Below are 20105 nucleotides of genomic sequence, written 5' to 3' on the forward strand. Positions count from 1 at the left end.
AGGAGCGGGCCGGACTGCGTCACAGTCAGAGTGAGGCAGAGCGACAGGGAGCTCTGCATAGTCCGTGGCAGGGTCAGCATGAGGGTGAGGCGACACCGGAGGATCCCGTGGCGAACATGGAACGAGACAAAGGGCGTGTCGATTGCGGCGCAGAATAGAGCCATCCAGTAGACGAACCAGGAACGAGCAGTGGGCCACCTGCCGAAGGACAACAGCGGTTGCAGACCAGCCACCATCCGGGAGATGGACGCGGACATTGTCATCTGGAGCCAGAGCAGGGAGATCAGCTGCACGGGAATCATGAGCCGCCTTGTGCTGTGCACGAGACAGCTGCATCCATCGAAGGACTGGAGCGTGGTCGAGGTCTGGGACGTGGATGGACGGCAGCATCGTCCTCAGGGTACCATTCATTTTTTTTTTTTATAAATGTTTTTATTCAGTTTTCATATTTTATATTGAACAAATTACAAATTGTTAGGAGAGAAAAAGAACAAAAAAAAAAAAAAAAAAACAACAAACAAACACGCAAAAATTAACATACATATTTACAGGTAAGCATCTTCGTAGTAGTAACTGCGCCCGCCCCCCCCCCCCCCCCCCCCCCCCCAACATGTTTATTTAGTTTGGTTTTGGGCCTTAGCTAGCCATCGAACCCCCGTACCGAACCTGTAGCCCCTCCCGCTACCTTCCCCCGACTATTCTTCCTCTTGTACATTGGCCACAAATAGGTCCCGGAACAGTTGCATGAATGGCTCCCACGTTCTGTGGAAGCCGTCGTCCGACCCTCGGATGGCAAATTTGATTTTCTCCATTTGGAGAGATTCCGAGAGGTCGGACAGCCAATCCGCAGCTCTGGGCGGTGCTGCTGACCGCCAGCCAAACAGGATTCTACGGCGGGCGATCAGGGAGGCAAAGGCAAGGGCGTCCGCCCTCCTCCCCAGGAATAGATCTGGCTGTTCTGAAACCCCGAAGACCGCCACTATCGGGCATGGCTCCACCCTCACTCCCACCACTTTGGACATAACCTCGAAGAAGGCTGTCCAGTACTCCACGAGTCTGGGGCAAGACCAGAACATGTGGGCGTGGTTGGCCGGGCCTCTTTGGCACCGTTCACATCTGTCTTCCACCTCCGGGAAGAACCTACTCATACGGGTTCTTGTTAAGTGGGCTCTATGTACCACTTTTAGTTGCGTCAGGCTGAGCCTTGCGCACGTGGAGGTGGAGTTGACCCTATGCAGTGCTTCGCTCCAGAGTCCCCACCCGATCTCCATCCCCAGGTCGTCCTCCCATTTCCTCCTTGTTGCGTCCAGTACGGTGTCGTCCCTATCTACCAGTCGGTCATACATGTCACTACAGTTCCCTTTCTCTAGGATACTTGCGTCCAGTAGGTCTTCCAGTAGTGTCTGTCGTGGCGGTTGTGGGTACGTCCTTGTCTCCTTTCGTAGGAAGTTTTTGAGCTGCAGGTACCGTAGCTCGTTCCCCCCAGCTAGCTGAAACTTCTCTGTCAGTTCGTCCAGTGTTGCGATCCTGTCGTCCGTGTATAGGTCCCTGACTGTCAGTGTCCCCCCGTCCTGCCTCCACCTTTTGAAGGTGGCGTCAGTCAGTGCTGGTGTGAACCTATGGTTGTTGCAGATGGGAGCCCTGTTCGACATTTTGGTCAGGCCAAGTTGCTGCCGCAGTTGGTTCCAGGATTGGAGGGTGGCTGTCACCACTGGGCTGCTGGAGTGTTTTTTGGGTGGGGATGGGAGTGCTGCCGTGGCGAGGGCCCGGAGGGAGGTTCCCATGCAGGAGGCCTCCTCCGCACGCACCCACTCAGCCTCTGGCTCCTGGATCCATCCCCTTACTCGCTCGGCTGTTGCTGCCCAGTGGTAGAATTGTAGGTTCGGGAGGGCTAGCCCTCCCCTGGTTTTTGTTTTTTGTAAGACCTTCTTTGGGATCCTAGCATTTTTACCCCCCCATACGAACGCCATGATGAGTTTGTCCAGCGCTTTGAAAAAGGCCTTGGGGATGTAGATCGGAATGGATCTAAACAGGAAGAGGAACCTGGGCAGTACGTTCATTTTGATCGTCTGAACTCTCCCCGCGAGGGAGAGCGGGAGTGTGTTCCATCTTTGCAGGTCCTTTTTAACTTCCTCCGTCAGGCTGGTGAGGTTCCATTTGTGGATCCCTTTCCAGTCATGGGCTATTTGGATCCCCAGGTAGCGGAATTTATGTCGGGCTTGATTGAACGGCAGCCCCTTTAGTGCTGCCCCCCCCCCCCCCTTGCGGGTGTACTGGGAAGATCTCACTTTTGCTCATGTTGAGTTTGTAGCCCGAGAAGGCTCCAAACTCTTTCAGGAGCGCGATGATTCCGTCCATGCTGCTTTGTGGGTCCGAGATATAGAGGAGCAGATCATCCGCATAGAGTGAGACTCTGTGCTCTCTACCTCCCCTTCGGATCCCCCTCCAATTTTTTGCTGCCCTGAGCGCGATTGCTAGCGGTTCAATTGCTAGTGCGAACAGCAGCGGGGACAGTGGGCATCCTTGTCTGGTGCCCCTGTGCAGCTGGAAGTATTGGGAGTTGGTATTGTTGGTCTGTACACTCGCCATGGGTGCGTTGTACAGGAGCTTTACCCAAGCGGTGAACCCTGTTCCAAGCCCGAACCGCTCCAGTACCTCTATGAGGTATTTCCACTCGACTCTGTCGAAGGCCTTTTCTGCGTCCAGGGAGACGATCACCTCTTGTGTTCTCTCCCCGGAGGGGGTCATTATCACGTTCAGCAGGCGCCTGATGTTCGCGGTAAGCTGTCTACCTTTGACAAAGCCCGTCTGGTCCTCTGTGACCACCTCAGGTACACAGTCTTCTAGCCTCTTGGCTAGGATTTTGGCCAGTATTTTGGCGTCTGCATTCAGCAGAGATATGGGTCTGTATGACCCACATTCCGTTGGGTCTTTGTCTTTCTTAGGTATCAGCGAGATTGAGGCCTGTGCTAACGTGGGTGGCAATGTGCCCCTAGCTAGCGAGTCTGTGAACATCTCCCGCAGGTGCGGGGCCAGCGCTGTCGCAAATTTTTTGTAGAAGTCCGCCGGGAATCCGTCCGGTCCCGGCGCCTTCCCCGCCTGCATGGAGCTACAGGGTACCATTCATGAGTAGTTGGGCTGGCGACAGGCCAGTGGACAGTGGGGCGGAGCGATAGGCCAGTGGACAGTGGGGCGGAGCGATAGGCCAGTGGACAGTGGGGCGGAGCGATAGGCCAGTGGACAGTGGGGCGGAGCGATAGGCCAGCAAGGCAAGGTAGAAATCAGACCCAGCATTGGCAGCCTTTTGACGATATGTACTCCCTTCTCTGCTTTGCCGTTGGATTGGGCGTACAGGGGACTGGACGTTACATGGGCTAAATTGTACCACCTGGCAAAGTTGGACCGTTCTTGGCTGGTGAAGCAGGGGCCATTGTCTGACATAACCGTGAGTGGGATGCCGTGTCGAGCAAAGGTTCCTTTACATGCACGAATGACTGCAGACGAGGTGAGGTCGTGCAACAGTATCACCTCCGGGTAATTTGAAAAGTAGTCCACGATCAGGACATAGTCTCTACCCAGCGCGTGGAACAAGTTGATGCCCACCTTGGTCCATGGTGAAGTGACCAACTCATGGGGCTGCAGGGTCTCGCGTGGTTGGGCCGGCTGGAAGCGCTGACAAGTGAGGCAGTTGAGCGCTGTGTTGGTTATGTCCTCATTAATGCCAGGCCAGTACACTGCCTCTCGGGCCCGTCGGCGGCACTTTTCCACGCCAAGGTGGCCCTCGTGTACTTGTTCCAGGACAAGCTGGCACATGCTATGCGGGATGACAATGCGATCCAGTTTTAGAAGAACCCCGTCTACTACCGCCAGATCATCTCTGACGTTATAGAATTGAGGGCATTGGCCCTCGAGCCACCCGTCCGCTAGGTGGCGCATAATACGCTGTAGCAAGGGGTCAGCCGTCATCTCGTGGCGAATTTGGACGAGGCGTTCATCCGAGGCAGGTAGATCGGAGGCCACGAATGCCACATGGGCGTCAACCTGGCAGACAAATCCCGCTGGGTCACATGGAGTGTTGACTGACCTGGAGAGAGCGTCAGCAATGATGAGTTCCTTGCCTGGGGTGTATACCAGCTGGAAGACGTATCGCCTGAGCTTGAGAAGAATACGCTGGAGGCGAGGTGTCATGTCGTTCAAGTCTTTCTGTATTATATTGACCAGCGGGCGATTGGTCGGTCTCGACGGTGAATTGAGGAAGTCCGTAGTCATAATCGTGAAATTTAACAACACCAGTCAGAAGGCCCAGGCACTCCTTTTCTATCTGCGCATAGCGCTGCTCCGTGGGGGTCATTGCACGCGATGCATATGCAACAGGGGGTCCATGATGAGGCCTCATCACATTGAAGGAGCACTGCTCCAATGCCGGATTGACTGGCATCGGTCGAAATTTTGGTCTCCTTTGCTGGATCAAAGAAAGCTAAGATCGGGGCCGTGGTCAGTTTTGCCTTGAGTTCCCTCCATTCGCGCTCGTGGGCAGAGAGCCATTGGAAGTCTGTTGTCTTCCTGACCAGGTTCCTGAGAGCCGTGGTATGAGACTGGGGCTGTTTAGCACAGGGCTAAATCGCTGGCTTTGAAAGCAGACCAAGCAGGCCAGCAGCACGGTTCGATTCCCGTAACAGCCTCCCCGAACAGGCGCCGGAATGTGGCGACTAGGGGCTTTTCACAGTAACTTCATTTGAAGCCTACTCGTGACAATAAGCGATTTTCATTTCTTTTCATGAGAGGCGAGGTTAGGGATGAATTTCCCTAAAAAATTGACCATGCCCAGAAAGCGGAGGACCACCTTCTTGTCCTCTGGTGTCTTCATGGCCTTAATGGCAGCTACCTTGTCCACATCCGGCTGCACACCCAATTGGGAGATGTGATCCCCGAGGAACTTAATTTCTGTCTGATCAAAAGAGCATTTGGCCCTTTTGAGGTAGAGGCCATGCTCATGTATACGTCTGAATACGCGCTGGAGGCGATTAACATGCTCCTGCGGGGTAGTGGACCAGATGATTATGTCATCGACGTAGACGCGAACACCTTCAATACCTTCCATCATCTGTTCCATAATCCTATGGAACACTTCTGATGTAGAGATGATCCCAAAAGGCATCCTGTTGTAGCAATATCTTCCAACGGGGGCATTAAACGTGCAGAGTTTCCTGCTGGATTCATCGAGCTGGATTTGCCAGAATCCTTTTGAGGCGTCGAGTTTGGTAAAGAGCTTGGCGGGAGCCATTTCACATGTGAGCTCTTCGTGCTTGGGAATGGAATAGTGCTCTCTTATAATATTGCGATTGAGATCCTTTGAATCAATGCAAATTCGCCGGAAGGCTTTTTTACACATACCATGGAACTGACCCAGTCGGTCGGTTCCGTGACTCGGGAAATCACTCCTTGGTCCTGGAGGTCCTGCAGCTGCTGCTTGAGGCGGTCCTTAAGGGGCGCTGGGACCCTACGAGGTGCATGCACCACAGGCGTGGCATTCGGTTTTAATAAAATCTTGCAGGTGTACAGTTGCGTGCCCATGCCCTCGAAGACGTTGTGGTACTGGTTGCTAATGGCGTTGAGCTGCGTCCTGAAATCAGTGTCCTGAAAGGCAGCCGCGTCAGCAGGAGAGAGAGAGTGAACCCTCTGAACTAGGTTCAACGGCTTGCATGCCTGCGTGCCAAGCAGGGAGGCTTTTGAGGATCCCACGATTTCAAAGGGAAGGATGGCTTTGCATGACCTGTACGTCACTTCAAGTTGGCATGAGCCGCTGGCAGCAATGGCATTGCCATTATAATCTAATAGCTGGCAGGCTGATGGCAAGATGGTTGTTTTGACACAAAGGGATTGGCGGAGGCACCGGTGTCCAGGCGGAACCGTATTTGGGACCGGTTGACCGTAAGGGTGGCACACCACTCATCATCCGGATCGATGCTGTATACTGGTAGAGGCTGGTTTCTTTGCTTCGGGGACGCCCTGTTTTTTGTAATGATATCGACTCAAAAAGGCTCCTTTGGGTCCTCGCTGTCACTATCGGGTAGCAGGTCCGTGGGTTGAAATGGCCCGGACATCCCTGCGAGGCTGGCTGGAGTGACGAGAGTTGGCAGGCTGAGCTGATCTGCATAAAGCAGCATAGTGGTCAAGTTTGCCACACTGCAGGCATCGTCGGGATTTGGTAGGACATTGCCGCTTTAAATGGGCGGAGCCACAGTTGCCGCACGTTGTAGCGTCAGTACATTCGCTGCGCCACCACACGTGCGGTCGTATATGGTGCGCGCCTGCGCAGTACGTTCGTCGACATCGCCGTCCCCTCGTTCGGTGCGCACAAGCGCGGGAGTCCACGAAAAATGCGCAAAATGTCGCAGTGACTGTCAAACTTAAGGAGGACCGTCTTGAATTTTGATTTGTCTTCACCATCAGGAAAGGTGAGAGAATTGAAGATGTGGATGGCATGGTCCCCGGCCGTGGAGAGGAAGAGAGCGACTCCAGAGCGCAGCCTTGCATGAACAAGAAGTGACTCGAGGGACACAAGCCTCCACAGCGAGCTCGTGGACAGCCTCCACGATAGAAGCAACGCAAGACTCCAAAGCGCAGTCCTTGCATGAACAAGACCATGAGGGTCTAGCAACCTCCTCTGAGCAACCAGCAGCAGACGATGCAAGTCTACCACGCTCAAGTAAACAACAAAGCGACTATGACAGTCCACCCACATTGTTTGAGCCATCAGAAGAAGACTCTGACAGTCTACCCAGCCCAAGTGAACAACAAGAAACTACTGAGGCTCTATCCACTGTATGTGAGACAAGTGATGACGGCATCCCACTTCCCATACAAGATGTGCAATGTGACAGACCTCAGCTAGTGTGTACAGAGGCACTTGACGATCACAGTGAGACCACTGGTGAATCCGGTGACACCACGTTACTTCAAACCTCATTCGCTCGAGCCTCTCCACAAGCAAATGCATTCCTGAATGTTTTGACTCCGGACGGGGAGCATCAAGAAATCTCAGCCGACTCCAGTGAACCTGAAATGACTCCAGACGGGGAGCATCAACAAACAAGAACTGACTCAGGTGACACAGACCAGACTCCAGATGGGGAGCAACCAAACGCCAAAGCTGATTCAAGTAAGCCGGACATAACTCCAGACGGGGAGCGCAACAAACTCGGTGACGGCACGCTCAAGAAAACAGCAGATGCCACAAAGCACGCTGACACGAGTAACTGTGTGAAGGACTCGTATTATCCACTCTGTGTGGTCCTTGAGCGCAGCAAACATGGCAACAGAACCATCCAACACAACATCACAACCTATGAAAACCATATCAAAGATAACCTTTGGCTATGGCATTGAGGGAGTCAGGGAGATGGAGGAGTCTGGTGCGGGGTGGGGAGGAACATCGTGTATCGCTGTATGCGGACGACCTGCTGTTGTATGTGGCGGATCCAGAAGGGGGAATGCCGGGGGTGATGGAGCTGTTAGCGGAATTTGGGGGCTTCTCGGGCTATAAGTTAAACTTAGGCAAGAGTGAGGTATTTGTAGTACACCCGGGTGATCAGGAGGAGGGAATTGGGAGACTCCCATTTAAGAGGGCAGTGAAGAGTTTCAGATACCTGGGGGTGCAGGTGGCCAGGAGTTGAGGGACTCTCCATAAGCTTAATTTTACCAGGCTGGTGGAACAGATGGAGGAGGAATTTAAAAGGTGGGACATGGTGCCGCTATCGTTGGCGGGTAGAGTGCAGTCCGTCAAAATGACAGTTCTCCCGAGGTTCTTGTTCCTTTTTCAGTATTTGCCCATCTTTATCCCTAGGGCCTTTTTTAGAAGGGTGACCAGCAGCATCATGAGCTTTGTTTGGGCGCATGGGACCCCGAGGGTGAAGAGGGTCTTCTTGGAGCGGGGTAGAGATGGGGGGGGGCTGGCGTTACCCAATCTCTCGGGGTATTATTGGGCGGCCAATGTGTCGATGGTGCGCAAGTGGGTAATGGAGGGGGAGGGGGCAGCATGGAAACGGATGGAGAGGGCGTCCTGTGGAGATACAAGCCTGGGGGCCCTGGTAACTGCGCCGTGGCCGCTCCCTCCTACGAGGTATACCACGAGTCCGGTGGTGGCGGCTACCCTCAAGATTTGGGGGCAGTGGAGGCGACATAGGGGAGAAGTGGGGGGCTCGATGGAGGCTCCGTTAAGGGGGAACCATAGGTTCGTCCCGGGGAACATTGATGGGGGATTTCAGGGTTGGTACAGAGCGGGCATCAGACAGCTGAGGGACCTGTTTATTGATGGGAGGTTTGCGAGCCTGGGGGAGTTGGAGGAGAAATTTGGGCTCCCCCCGGGGAACATGTTCAGGTATCTGCAGGTAAAGGCATTTGCTAGGCGGCAGGTGGAGGGATTCCCTTCGCTTCCCGCGAGGGGGGTGAGCGACAGGGTGCTTTCGGGGGGTCTGGGTCGGAGAGGGGAAGATATCTGATATCTACAAGGTTATGCAGGAGGCGGAGGAGGCGCCAGTAGAGGAGCTGAAAGCTAAGTGGGAGGGGAAACTGGGGGAACAGATCGAAGACGGGACATGGGCTGATGCCCTGGAGAGGGTTAACTCTTCCTCCTCGTGTGCGCGGCTTAGCCTCATCCAATTCAAGTTGCTGCATAGGGCCCACATGTCCGGGTCTAGGATGAGTAGGTTCTTTGGGGGTGAAGACAGGTGTGTCAGGTGCTCGGGGAGTCCAGCTAACCATGCCCATATGTTCTGGGCGTGCCCGGCACTGGAGGAGGTCTGGAAGGGGGTGGCGAGGACGGTGTCGAGGGTGGTGGGATCCAGGGTCAAGCCAGGCTGGGGACTCGCGATTTTTGGGGTTGGGGTGGAGCTGGGAGTGCAGGAGGCGGAAGAGGCCGGTGTGCTGGCCTTTGCGTCCCACGGCGAAGGATCTTGCTACAATGGAAGGATGCGAGGCCCCCAAGCGTGGAGACCTGGATCAATGACATGGCGGGTTTCATTAAGCTAGAGAAGATCAAATTCGCCCTGAGAGGGTCGGTACAAGGGTTCTTTAGGCGGTGGCAACCTTTTCTCGACTTTATGGCTCAACGATAGGGTACTGGGACAGCAGCAGCAGCAACCCGGGGGGAGGGGAGGGGGGGGGGGGGGGAGAAGAGGGGGGGGGGGGAGAAGAGGGGGGGGGGGGGAGAAGAGGGGGGGGGGGGAGAAGAGGGGGGGGGGGAAGAAGAGGTGGGGGGGGGGAGAAGAGGGGGGGGGGAGAAGAGGGAGGGGGGGGAGAAGAAGAAGGGGAGGGGGGGGAGAGAGAGGGGGGGGGAGAAGAGGGGGGGGGGAGAAGAGGGGGGGGGAGAAGAGGGGAGGGGGGGAGAAGAGGTGGGGGGGGAGAAGAGGGGGGGGGGAGAAGAGGGAGGGGGGGGGGAGAAGAGGGGGGGGGGGGGAGAAGAGGGGGGGGGAGAAGAGGGGGGGGGGAGAGGGGGGGGGGAGAAGAGGGGGGGGGAGAAGAGGGGGGGGAGAAGAGGGGGGGGAGAAGAGGGGAGGGGGGGGAAGAGGGGAGGGGAGGGGGGGAGAAGAGGGGGGGGGAAGAAGAGGGGGGGGAAGAAGAGGGGGGGGAGAAGAGGGGAGGGGGGGAGAAGAGGAGGAGGGGGGAGAAGAGGGGGAGAAGAGGGGGGGGGGGGGACGAAGAGGGGGGGGGACGAAGAGGGGGGGGAGAAGGGGGGGAGAGGAGGGGGGGGAGAGAGGGGGGAGAAGAGGGGGGGGAGAAGGGGGGGGGGGAAAGAAGGGGGGGGGAGAAAAGAGGGGGGGGGAGAAGCGGGGGGGGGAGAGACGAGGGGGGGGAGAAGAGGGGAGGGGGGGGGGAGAAGACGAGGGGGGGGGAAGAAGAGGGGGGGGGGAAGAAGGGGGGAGAAGAGGGGGGGGGAGAAGAGGGGGGGAGAAGAGGGGGGGGAGAAGAGGGGGGGGAGACGAGGGGGGGGGAGAAGAGGGGGGGGAGAAGGGGAGAAGAGGGGGGAAGAAGAGGAGGGGGGGGAGAAGGAGGGGGGGAAGAAGAGGAGGGGGGGGAGGAGGGGGGGGGAGAAGGGGGGGGACAGAAGAGGAGGGGGGGAGAAGAGGGGGGGGGAGAGACGAGGGGGGGGGGAGAAAGAAGGGGGGGGGGGAGAAGCGGGGGGAGGGGGGAAGGAAGAGGGGGGGGGGGAGAAGAGGGGGGGGGAGAAGGAAGGGGGGGGGGGGAGAAGCGGGGGGGGGTGGGGGAGAAGAGGGGGGGGGAGGAAGAGGGGGGGAGAAGAGGGGGGGAGGAGAAGAGGGGGGGGGAGAAGAGAGGGGGGGGAGGAGAAGAGGGGGGGGGGAGAAGAGAGGGGGGGGGAGAAGAGGGGGGGGGAGAAGAGCGGGGGGGGGGAGAAGAGGGGGGGGGGAGAAGAGGGGGGGGGGAGAGAGGGGGGGGGAGAAGAGAGGGGGGGGGAGAAGGGGGGGGGGAGAGAGAGGGGGGGGAGGAGAGGGGGGGGGGAGAAGAGAGGGGGGGGGAGAGAGGGGGGGGAGGAAGAGGGGGGGGGAGAAGAGGGGGGGGGAGAGGGGGGAGAAAGAGGGGGGGGGGGAGAAGAGGGGGGGGAGAAGAGGGGAGGGGGAAGAGAAGGGGAGAGGGAGAAGAGAAGGGGAGAGGGAGAAGAGGGGGGGAAGGGGGGGGGGAAGGGGGGAGAAGAGGGGGAGAAGAGGGGGAGAGAGGGAGAAAGAGGGGGGGGGAAGGGGGGAGAAGGGGGGGGGAAGGGGGGAGAAGAGGGGGGAGAGAGGGGGGGGAGAAGAGGGGGGGGAGAAGGGGGGGGCGGGGGGGAGAAGGGGGGGGAGAAGAGGGGGGGGAGGGGGGGAGAAGAAGGGGGGGGAGGGGGGAGAAGCAGGGGGGGGGAGAGAGGGGGGAGGGGGGAGAAGAAGGGGGGGAGGGGGGGGAAGGGGGGGGAGGAGAAGGGGGGGGGAGGGGGGGGGGGGAGAGAAGGGGGGGGGGGGGGGAGGGGGGAGAAGAGGGGGGGGGAGAGAGGGGGGGGAGAAGAGGGGGAGGGGGAGAGAAGGGGGGGAAGGGGGGGGGAAGGGGGGAAGAAGGGGGGGGAGAAGAGGGGGGGGGGGGAGAAGAGGGGGGGGAGGGGGGGAAGGGGGGAGAAGGGGGGGAGAGGGGGGGAGAGAGGGGGGGGAGAAAGAGGGGGGAGGGGGGAGAAGAAGGGGGAAGGGGGGGGGAGAAGGGGGGGGGAGAAGGGGGGGAGAAGGGGGGGGAGAAGAAGGGGGGGGAGAGAGGGGGGGGAGAAGAGGGGGAGGGGGGAGGGAAAGGGGGGAGAAGAAGGGGGGGGAAGGGGGGGAGAGAAGGGGGGGGGGAGAAGGGGGGGGAGAAGAGGGGGGGGAGAAGAGGGGGGGGGGAGAAGAGGGGGGGGAAGAAAGGAGGCGGGGGGAGAAGAAGGGGGGGGGAGAAGAAGGGGGGGGGAGAAGAGAGGGGGGGGAGAAGAAGGGGGGGGAGAAGGGGGGGGGAGAAGAGGGGGGGGGAGAAGGGGGGGGGAGAAGAGGGGGGGGGAGCAGAGGGGGGGGGAGAAGGGGGGGGGAGAAGAGGGGGGGGGAGAAGAGGGGGGGGGAGAAGAGGGGGGGGGAGAAGAGGGGGGGGGGAGACGAAGGGGGGGGAGGAGGGGGGGGGGGAGAAGAGGGGGGGGGAGAAGAGGGGGGGGGAGGAAGAGGGGGGGGAGAAGAGGGGGGGGGGGAGAAGAGGGGGGGGGAAGAAGAGGGGGGGGGGGAGAAGAGGGGGGGGGGAGAAGAGGGGGGGAGAAGAGGGGGGGGGAGAGGGGGGGGGGAGAAGAGGGGGGGGGAGAAGAGGGGGGGGGAAGAAGAGGGGGGGAGAAGAGGGGGGAGGACAGAGGGGGGAGAAGAGGGGGGAGAGGGGGGAGGGGGAGAAGAGGGGGCGGGGGGAGAAGAGGGGGGGGAAGAAGAGGGGGGGGGCGAAGAGGGGGGGGGAGAAGGGGGGGAAGAAGAGGGGGGGGGGGAAGAGGGGGGGGGAAGACGGGGGGGAAGAAGAGGGGGGGGGAGAAGGGGGGGGAGAAGAGGGGGGGGGAGAAGAGGGGGGGGGGAGGAAGAGGGGGGGGGGGGGGGAGAAGAGGGGGGGGGAGAAGAGGGGGGGGGAGAAAGAGAGGGGGGGGGAGAAGAGGGGGGGGGAGAAGAGGGGGAGAAGAGGGGGGGAGAAGAGGGGGGGGGGGAGAGAAGAGGGGAGAGGGAGGAAAAGAGGGGGGGAAGGGGGGGGAGAAGAAGAGGGGGGGAAGAAGAGGGGGGGAGGAAAGAGGGGGGGAGAGGAGAAGAGGGGGGGGGAGAAGAGGGGGGAGAAAGAGGGGGGGGGGAGAAGAGGGGGGGGAGAAGAGGGGGGGAGAAGAGGGGGGGCGAGAGGGGGGGAGAAGAGGGGGGGGAGAGAAGAGGGGGGGAGAAGAGGGGGGGGGGAGGGGGGGGAGAAGACGGGGGGAGAAGACGGGGGGGAGGGGGGGAGAGGGGGGGAGAAGACGGGGGGAGGGGGGGAGAAGGGGGGGGAGAATGAGGGGGGGGAGGGGGGGGAGAAGGGGGGGAGGAAGGGGGGGGAGAAGAGGGGGGGAGAAGAGGGGGGGGAGAAGGGGGGGGGGGGAGAAGAGGGGGGGGAGGGGGGAGGGGGGGGAGAAGGGGGGGGGAGAAGAGGGGGGGGAGGGGGGGAGGAAGGGGGGGAGGAAGAGGGGGGGAGGGGGGAGAAGGGGGGGAGAAGCCGGGGGGAGGGGGGGGAGAAGAGGGGGGGGAGGGGGGGGGGGGAGGAAGAGGGGGGGAGGGGGGAGGGGGGGGGGTGGGGGAAGGGGGGGGAGAAGGGGGGGGGAGAAGGGGGGGGAAGAGGGAGGGGGGGAGACGGGGGGGGAGAAGGGGGGGGAGAAGGGGAGGGGGGGGAGAAGGGGGGGGAGAAGAAGGGGGGGAGAAGGGGGGGGGGAGAAGAAGGGGGGGAGAAGGGGATGGGGGGGGAGAAGAAGGGGGGGAGAAGGGGGGGGGGGAGAAGGGGAGGGGGGGAGAAGAAGGGGGGGAGAAGAAGGGGGGAGAAGGGGGGGGGGAGAAGGGGAGGGGGGGAGAAGAAGGGGGGAAGGGGGGGAGAAGAAGGGGGGGAGAAGAGGGGGGGAGGGGGGAGAAGAAGGGGGGGAAGGGGGGGAGAAGAGGGAGGGGGGGAGAAGAGGGGGAGGGGGGAGAAGAGGGGGGGAGAAGAAGGGGAGGGGGGGAGGGGGGGAGGAAGAAGGGGAGGGGGGAGGGGGGAGAAGAATGGGAGGGGGGAGGGGGGGAGAAGAAGGGGGGGGAGGGAGAAGAAGGGGGGGAGAAGAAGGGGGGGAGAAGGGGGGGGGAGAAGAGGGGGGGGAGGGGGGGAGAAGGGGGGGAGAAGAGGGGGGGGAGGGGGGGAGAAGGGGGGGAGAAGACGGGGGGGAGGGGGGGGGAGAAGAGGGGGGGGAGGGGGGAGGGGGGGAGAAGGGGGGGGGAGGGGGGGAGAAGGGGGGGGGAGAAGGGGGGGGAGAAGAGGGGAGGGGGGGGAGAAGGGGGGGGAGAAGGGGGGGGAGAAGGGGAGGGGGGGGGAGAAGGGGGGGGAGAAGAAGGGGGGGAGAAGGGGGGGGGGAGAAGAAGGGGGGGAGAAGGGGAGGGGGGGAGAAGAAGGGGGGGAGAAGGGGGGGGGGGAGAAGGGGAGGGGGGGAGAAGAAGGGGGGGAGAAGAAGGGGGGAGAGGGGGGGGGGAGTAAGGGGAGGGGGGGGAGAAGAAGGGGGGGAAGGGGGGGAGAAGAAGGGGGGAGGAGAAGAGGGGGGAGGGGGGAGAAGACGGGGGGGAAGGGGGGGAGAAGAGGGAGGGGGGGAGAAGAGGGGGAGGGGGGAGAAGAGGGGGGGAGAAGAAGGGGAGGGGGGAGGGGGGGAGAAGAAGGGGAGGGGGGAGGGGGGGAGAAGAATGGGAGGGGGGAGGGGGGGAGAAGAAGGGGGGGGAGGGAGAAGAAGGGGGGGAGAAGAAGGGGGGGAGAAGGGAGAAGGGAGAAGGGGGAGGGAAAAGGTAGGGGGAGGGGGGGGGAAAGGTAGGGGGAGGGAGAAGGGGGAGGGAAAAGGTAGGGGGAAGGGGGGGGAAAAGGTAGGGGGAGGGAAAAGGTAGGGGGAAGGGGGAGGGAAAAGGTAGGGGGAGGGAAAAGGTAGGGGGAAGGGGGAGGGAAAAGGTAGGGTGCGGGAAAAGGTGGGGGGGCGGACGATGACTATGTTTGTTTGTTTAATTTAAATTTATTTTTAAGTTCTTTTGTTGTTCATTGGGGTTGGGGGGTGGGGGGTGGGGGATGGGATACATGCGTTGATACGTTCTGGGGGTGTTACAGTTATTATGGGTTATTTTGTTGCATTTCATTGTTTGTCGTTACGTTTTATATTTTCTGTAAGAAATTCCAATAAAAAATATATTAAAAAAAAAAGATCTGTCTGTTCGGTTACGCTCACCATTAGAAACAAAGCGAGGATTTAAAGAGGTCTCGCAGCTATCCTATCAATCCAAAATCTCTCAACCCACAGTTTGGAAGCCTGGAGCTCTGCTCGACGACACGATTATAGGCAGATACCATTGAAAAATACAAAGGGAAAAGTGAATATTTGAAGCAGAGGAAGAATAAGTGTTGTGGGAACACTGCAGGGCAGTAGCATTAATGTTTACATGTTACATTAGATACAGTGACTGAAATTTAGTGGTCAATGGAAGGGCGTGGCTGCTGATTGTAAAGAATTCTGCCAGCAATGACATAGCGATTGCTGTGGTTGGAATTTTCCCTTGCCCCTCCCCAATCCAGACAATGTTGGCGCATACGGCAGCAGAGATGACAGCAAGTTGTATACAACCAATCAAATTGGAGTATTCGCACACAGCAAACCAGGACGTTAAAAGCACTTTTTAAAGAAGTTAAAACCTTTTAAAAAATAAATTTAGAGTATCCAATTATTTTTTTCCGATTAAGGGGCAATCCACATACCCTGCACATCTTTGGGTTGTGGGGGCGAAACCCACGCAAACATGGGGAGAATGTGCAAACTCCACACAGACTGTGATCCAAAGCCGGGATCGAACCTGGAACACTGTGCCATCGTGCTACCCTCAAAACCTTTATTTTAATTTAAAATTTCCGGTACTGAAGTAGATGTATCATTGCATAAAGATAGAAGCTAAAATAAAGATGGGATTTTTTTAATTTACAAAATATGAATTTTTTTTATCATCGTTGAAATTTGACATTCCACAAGTTAGCTTTTCAGGGCTAGTAAGATTCTTTTCAGGGCTAGTAAGATTATTTTGCAGTAATTATGAAGTTAGCATGCTGTTTAAAAGCCCAGTTATATCTCATTTAACAATGGTGGCACAGTGATTAGCACTGCTGCCTCACAGTGCCAGAGACCCGGGTTTGATTCCAGCCTTGGGTGACTGCCTGTGTGGAGTTTGCATGTTCTCCCTGTGTCTGCATGGGTTTCCTCCGGATGCTCCAGTTTCCTCCCACAGTCCAAATATGTGCAGGTTAGGTGGATTGACCATGCTAAATTATCCCTTTGTGTACAGAGATGTGCAGGTTTGGGGATTGGGGGGGGGGGGCGCAGCATGGTGGCACAGTGGTTAGCACAGGTCCCAGGTTCGATCCCAGCTCTGGGTCACTGTGTGGAGTTTGCACAGAGGGGAGGGGGGGAAGAGGGGGGTGGAGAAAGAGAGGGGGGGGGGATGTTTTGTTGTCTTGTACTAAAGGGACGGGCATAGTTGTTCTGTGCTAATGTCAGGCATTAATTCATTTCCTCTTCTGTGTATACGGAGGGGGGGGGGAGGTTTCTGTCCTGTCTATTGAAGGGACGGGCAGAGGTTTTGGGCGAATGATGGGTGTTAGTTTATCTCTTCCACTGTGTATGCGGGGGGGGGGGGGGACTGTTCTTTCTGTTCTTTGTAAAAAAAAAATTCTGTCTTTTTGTTGGTGATATTATGCAAAAATTTGAATAAAAATTATTTTTTAAAAAAAGGTTTTGGGGATGGGTTGGACAGGGGAGTGGACCTGGGTAGAAGAGGGTTGTGCAAACCCGATGGGCCGAATGGCGTCCTTCTGTACTGTAGGGATTCTATGATCTATGAAGGAGCAACTTTTTCAAGGGTTTTTACATTGAGGTGGAAGTTTTTGTCAATTCATGATTGTAGTGGAAACCATGACAGTGCACCCTATGGATGAATACAAACTGAGTGACAACAACGAAAGAGAAAATGCTGGAAAATCTCAGCAAGTCTGGCAGCATCTGTAGGGAGAGAAAAGAGCTAACGTTTCGAGTCCGATGATTCTTTGTCAAAGCTAACAGACAGACAAAGTGGGAAATATTTATACTGTGGAGTGAGAATGAAAGATGGGTCATAGCCACAGAAACCCAGGGAAACCGGGTGCTACTGGCCACAGAAACCAAGGGGAAAGAGTGTTAATGGCAGTCCCCAGAGAGGACAAAAGATGTGAAAGGCCAAACAGCAGAGAAACTGACATCAGAGGATGAACTGTAGGTGTGGGAGATGGGGAAGGGGGAAGCAAAGAGGAGAAAGGTGCAGGAAAGGTGGATAAGATTTGGGGGGGGGGGGGGGGAATGAAATGTATATTAAGAAAGAAAGAAATGGTAAAAGACAGTTAAAATGAAAACAAATGGGTCGAGGTGGGGCTGATCATCTGAAGTTGTTGAATTAGGGTTTTCTCCTGAGTGACAACAACTTCTGTATTCGTGTGTGTCCAGGCCCCTGAGCTTGCTGTCAGTTTCAGTGGAATAATGATGACAAACGCAAACTTTTTGGTTCTTATTACCATAGCAAACTCCGGGCCAATGAGTTAATGGCTCTAAAACATTGCAGTATAGTCCCTGTTTATGTTCTCTGATCTTCAAATGGCTACTATTGATCCAATTTCATGATGATATTGGTTTTTAACCAGGCTGCATTGAATATGGTAACCAAGTGCTTGGCGGATGAGTTGAAACTCCATGGAATCCTTTGTACTTCAGTGCACCCTGGCTGGGTTAAAACAGAGATGGGTGGCGAAAAGGTAAGAAAATAAATACTGAGGTCCAGTCTAAGATTATAACTGGAGGACTAGGGGATATATGTATTATATTCTGACTAAGTAGTACACTTTATATTATATACTTTAACGGTTTTGCTCTTGGATAATTAATTTGCTTCAATATTAATTAGTTAGACTATTTTATAATGCTTTTCCTCTCTCTTTCACTTCTGTCAACCTTTATTCTACTGTCTGTTGCCAAGAATAAACTTGTTGGTATATTTTTCCGATGCTGCCGATTTTGCCCTTACCCCTATTTGGGTTGCATTGCAGTATTATGAGTAATTCAGTAATGGTGAAGCTTATTTTACTTCACAGAAGTAGCTTCAAGGTGAAGGAAAGTCCATGAGACTCCTTCATTTCCCTTTCTATTTGAGTATTCCTTTAAGGTTTTAGGGAAAAATCACTTTGTTACTGTGCAATGTGTCTTTATTGTCAGGCTGTTCCAGTGATGCCACATGATGGGGGGAGTCACTCTGTTCATTTTCATCCAAGTTTTCCCAGGATCTGGCAACTTCACACTGATTTGGGGTTGATTCAGAGCTATTTATCCTTAGTAAAGTGGACTATAGACTGGGAAACTTGTACTTTGTGTTTTAGACCAAACTAACATTCAGTTTTTGTCCACTTTCACAAGGCACCACTAACTAAGGAAGAAAGTGTTTGTGGAATTCTCAAAGTACTATCGACGCTTTCAGACAAAGATAATGGATCATTTCTGGACTGGAGAGGTCAGCGTTTACCTTGGTGAAGACTAACTTGCTCAGCATTAATATATTAACTTTACTCTTCACAAAATGAAAAAGTGGCACAACATGACTTCGGATGCAAGATTGTAACTGATTTTAAGCAATACAAAAATGATTTTGAAAATTTAGTGTTCTTGAGGTACACCCAATTCTACCTTTTTTTTAACGATTCGATGTAAAACGATGGCTTAATAAAATCATTCCAAATTGTTTATTTTAACTGATTTGTGCATATTTACTTTTTAAATTTTTTCTCGATGTAATTCGATACTGATGGATCTCCCATTGCATTGCTCACACCTTGTGGCACATGTTTCAGTATCAGGGAACTGGGGCGACTACAAGCACAGGTAATGGGAAGGACATAACTGCTGATAAGCATCCATAACAAACCCAGCACTGAGGGGGTGGAATTGGGAGCCCACTGCAGGGAGACAGTGGGTCAATGAACTGCAACAGAAGGTTTCATTTGACATGGGGGTGCCAACTCAAAAATGCGATTTATTAATTTCATGAACTTCATAATTAAGAATAGTCATGAAATGTAGATATTAAATACTGTTGTATCTATTTAACTTTAATAGAGGAAAATGTTGTTAACCATTCAGTAATTACATAGATACACACTGGTTATTATTTGGAATTATGGGTGAAATGTTGAACAATATAGACCGAATCAGTGAAGTTTTATGTTGCGTGCAAATTGGGTGGAGCAGCATTTGTGACAGCTGTCTGGAGAAATAGTTTTTAAAAAATAAATTTAGAGTACCCAATTATTTTTCCAATTAAGGGGCAATTTAGCATTGCCAATCCACCTAACCTGCACATCTTCGGATTGTGGGGGTGAAACCCACGCAGACATGGGAGAATGTGCAAACACCACACGCACAATGACCCGGGGCTGGGATTCAAACCCGGGTCCTCAGCCTGTAGTCCCAGTGCTAACCACTACACCATCATGCTGCCCTGTCTGGAGAAATAGTTGAGGAATTTGCACAATTTTGATGTTTGGCCTTTATTGTCATACGATCAGCAGGTCCCAGGGTGACATGTCCTGGCTGTTGATTGTTTAGGTGGGAATTTGGGCCATCAGACCCTCTGCTCAGTCGGGCCTTTGGTTGACCCATTGATCAAATTGTGGAAATATTCTACAGGATTCATGATCCAACTATGCATGGAATGAGCCTTGTTCTCAAACCAGAAACCTCCTTTTAGCTGTGCAGAGCAGTGAGTGGGGAGAATGGAGCATTGCCACAAAATAAAAGCATTGTAGCTGCAAGCAGGAGAGCAGACACGCCTGCACGATGCCCTGCTGGCAATCATCTATTTAATGTAGTGAAAATAGTTGCAGTCTGAAGTTAATGAGATCTTCAAATTGGGGGAACATGACAATCTTTGTGAAACCTGGAACTCCATCCTTCTGAATATTGCTGGGAAAAGTGACAAAACTGCTTCAGCAAACAAGTTGTCAGCCACCTAGCAAATGCAGCATGGAGTGCAGACTGCCCTGACTGACGCACACAATTTCAGGGCTGCATATTGTAACGATGATCCGGCTCTGGGTCTTGTAGAACATGACAATGTTGCAGCCTCTCGAGAGTAGCATAGCCTCCTTATGTGCAGTTCCTTGGAGGTGCAGGTATGTTGCCCAGAGACTTAAATCTGATTGAAGGGTAAGAATTATGTCATGTGAGAGTGCCTTTAAGAATTGAATGTTTAAGAAATGTACCTTTAAGAAATTAAGCTGATCATATTACTGAAGTGATGTCACGGGGGGGGGGGGGGGGGGGGGAGCTGAGCTCACTTCTGCTTTTTGGGAGTTTTAGTTTCAGTTTGAAGAAAGCTTTAGTGTGGCTGTGAGCTGCATTGCTGGTGATCTCTGCCATGAAGGATTATCTCTTAATCCTTTGGCAAAATCGGAATTGTAAAAAGGTCTCAGTATTGAATAGAAATCTAATGTGCTTTTGCTTGAAGGATTTGTTAAGTCTTTTGGATGTGTAAAAGAACAATTTGCAGGATTGGTAGTGTTGTATTATTTTGGGGGTTATCTTTGAAGTAAGAGGTGTTAAGAGATTCAATGTTTATTTAAAAGGTTAATTTGAGTTCATGGAATAAACATTGTTTTGTTTTAAAAACCATGTGTCCATAATTGTAACACTACACCCGGGGAACAAGCCGTGTGCTTCAAAAGCAACAATCCATTAAAGGTGGGGGTTGGTTGAACTCCATGATACATTTTGGGGTTCTGAAAACACC

General features: G+C 55.3%; 1 protein-coding gene across 1 annotated transcript in view; it reads left to right on the forward strand.

Annotated features, from left to right (window-relative positions):
- The window catches only part of LOC119961997 (C-factor-like), a 35141-nt gene extending 17071 nt beyond the window's left edge, over window positions 1-18070 (forward strand). Inside the window, exons 5-6 of the mRNA XM_038789714.1 lie at window positions 16972-17082; window positions 17738-18070. Coding sequence (XP_038645642.1) covers window positions 16972-17082; window positions 17738-17851 — 225 coding nt within the window. The 3' untranslated portion in view covers window positions 17852-18070. The remainder of the gene's footprint in view (window positions 1-16971; window positions 17083-17737) is intronic.
- Window positions 18071-20105: the final 2035 nt, after the last annotated feature.

Source organism: Scyliorhinus canicula, chromosome 1, assembly GCF_902713615.1.
Source record: "Scyliorhinus canicula chromosome 1, sScyCan1.1, whole genome shotgun sequence".
Lineage (NCBI taxonomy): Eukaryota > Metazoa > Chordata > Chondrichthyes > Carcharhiniformes > Scyliorhinidae > Scyliorhinus > Scyliorhinus canicula.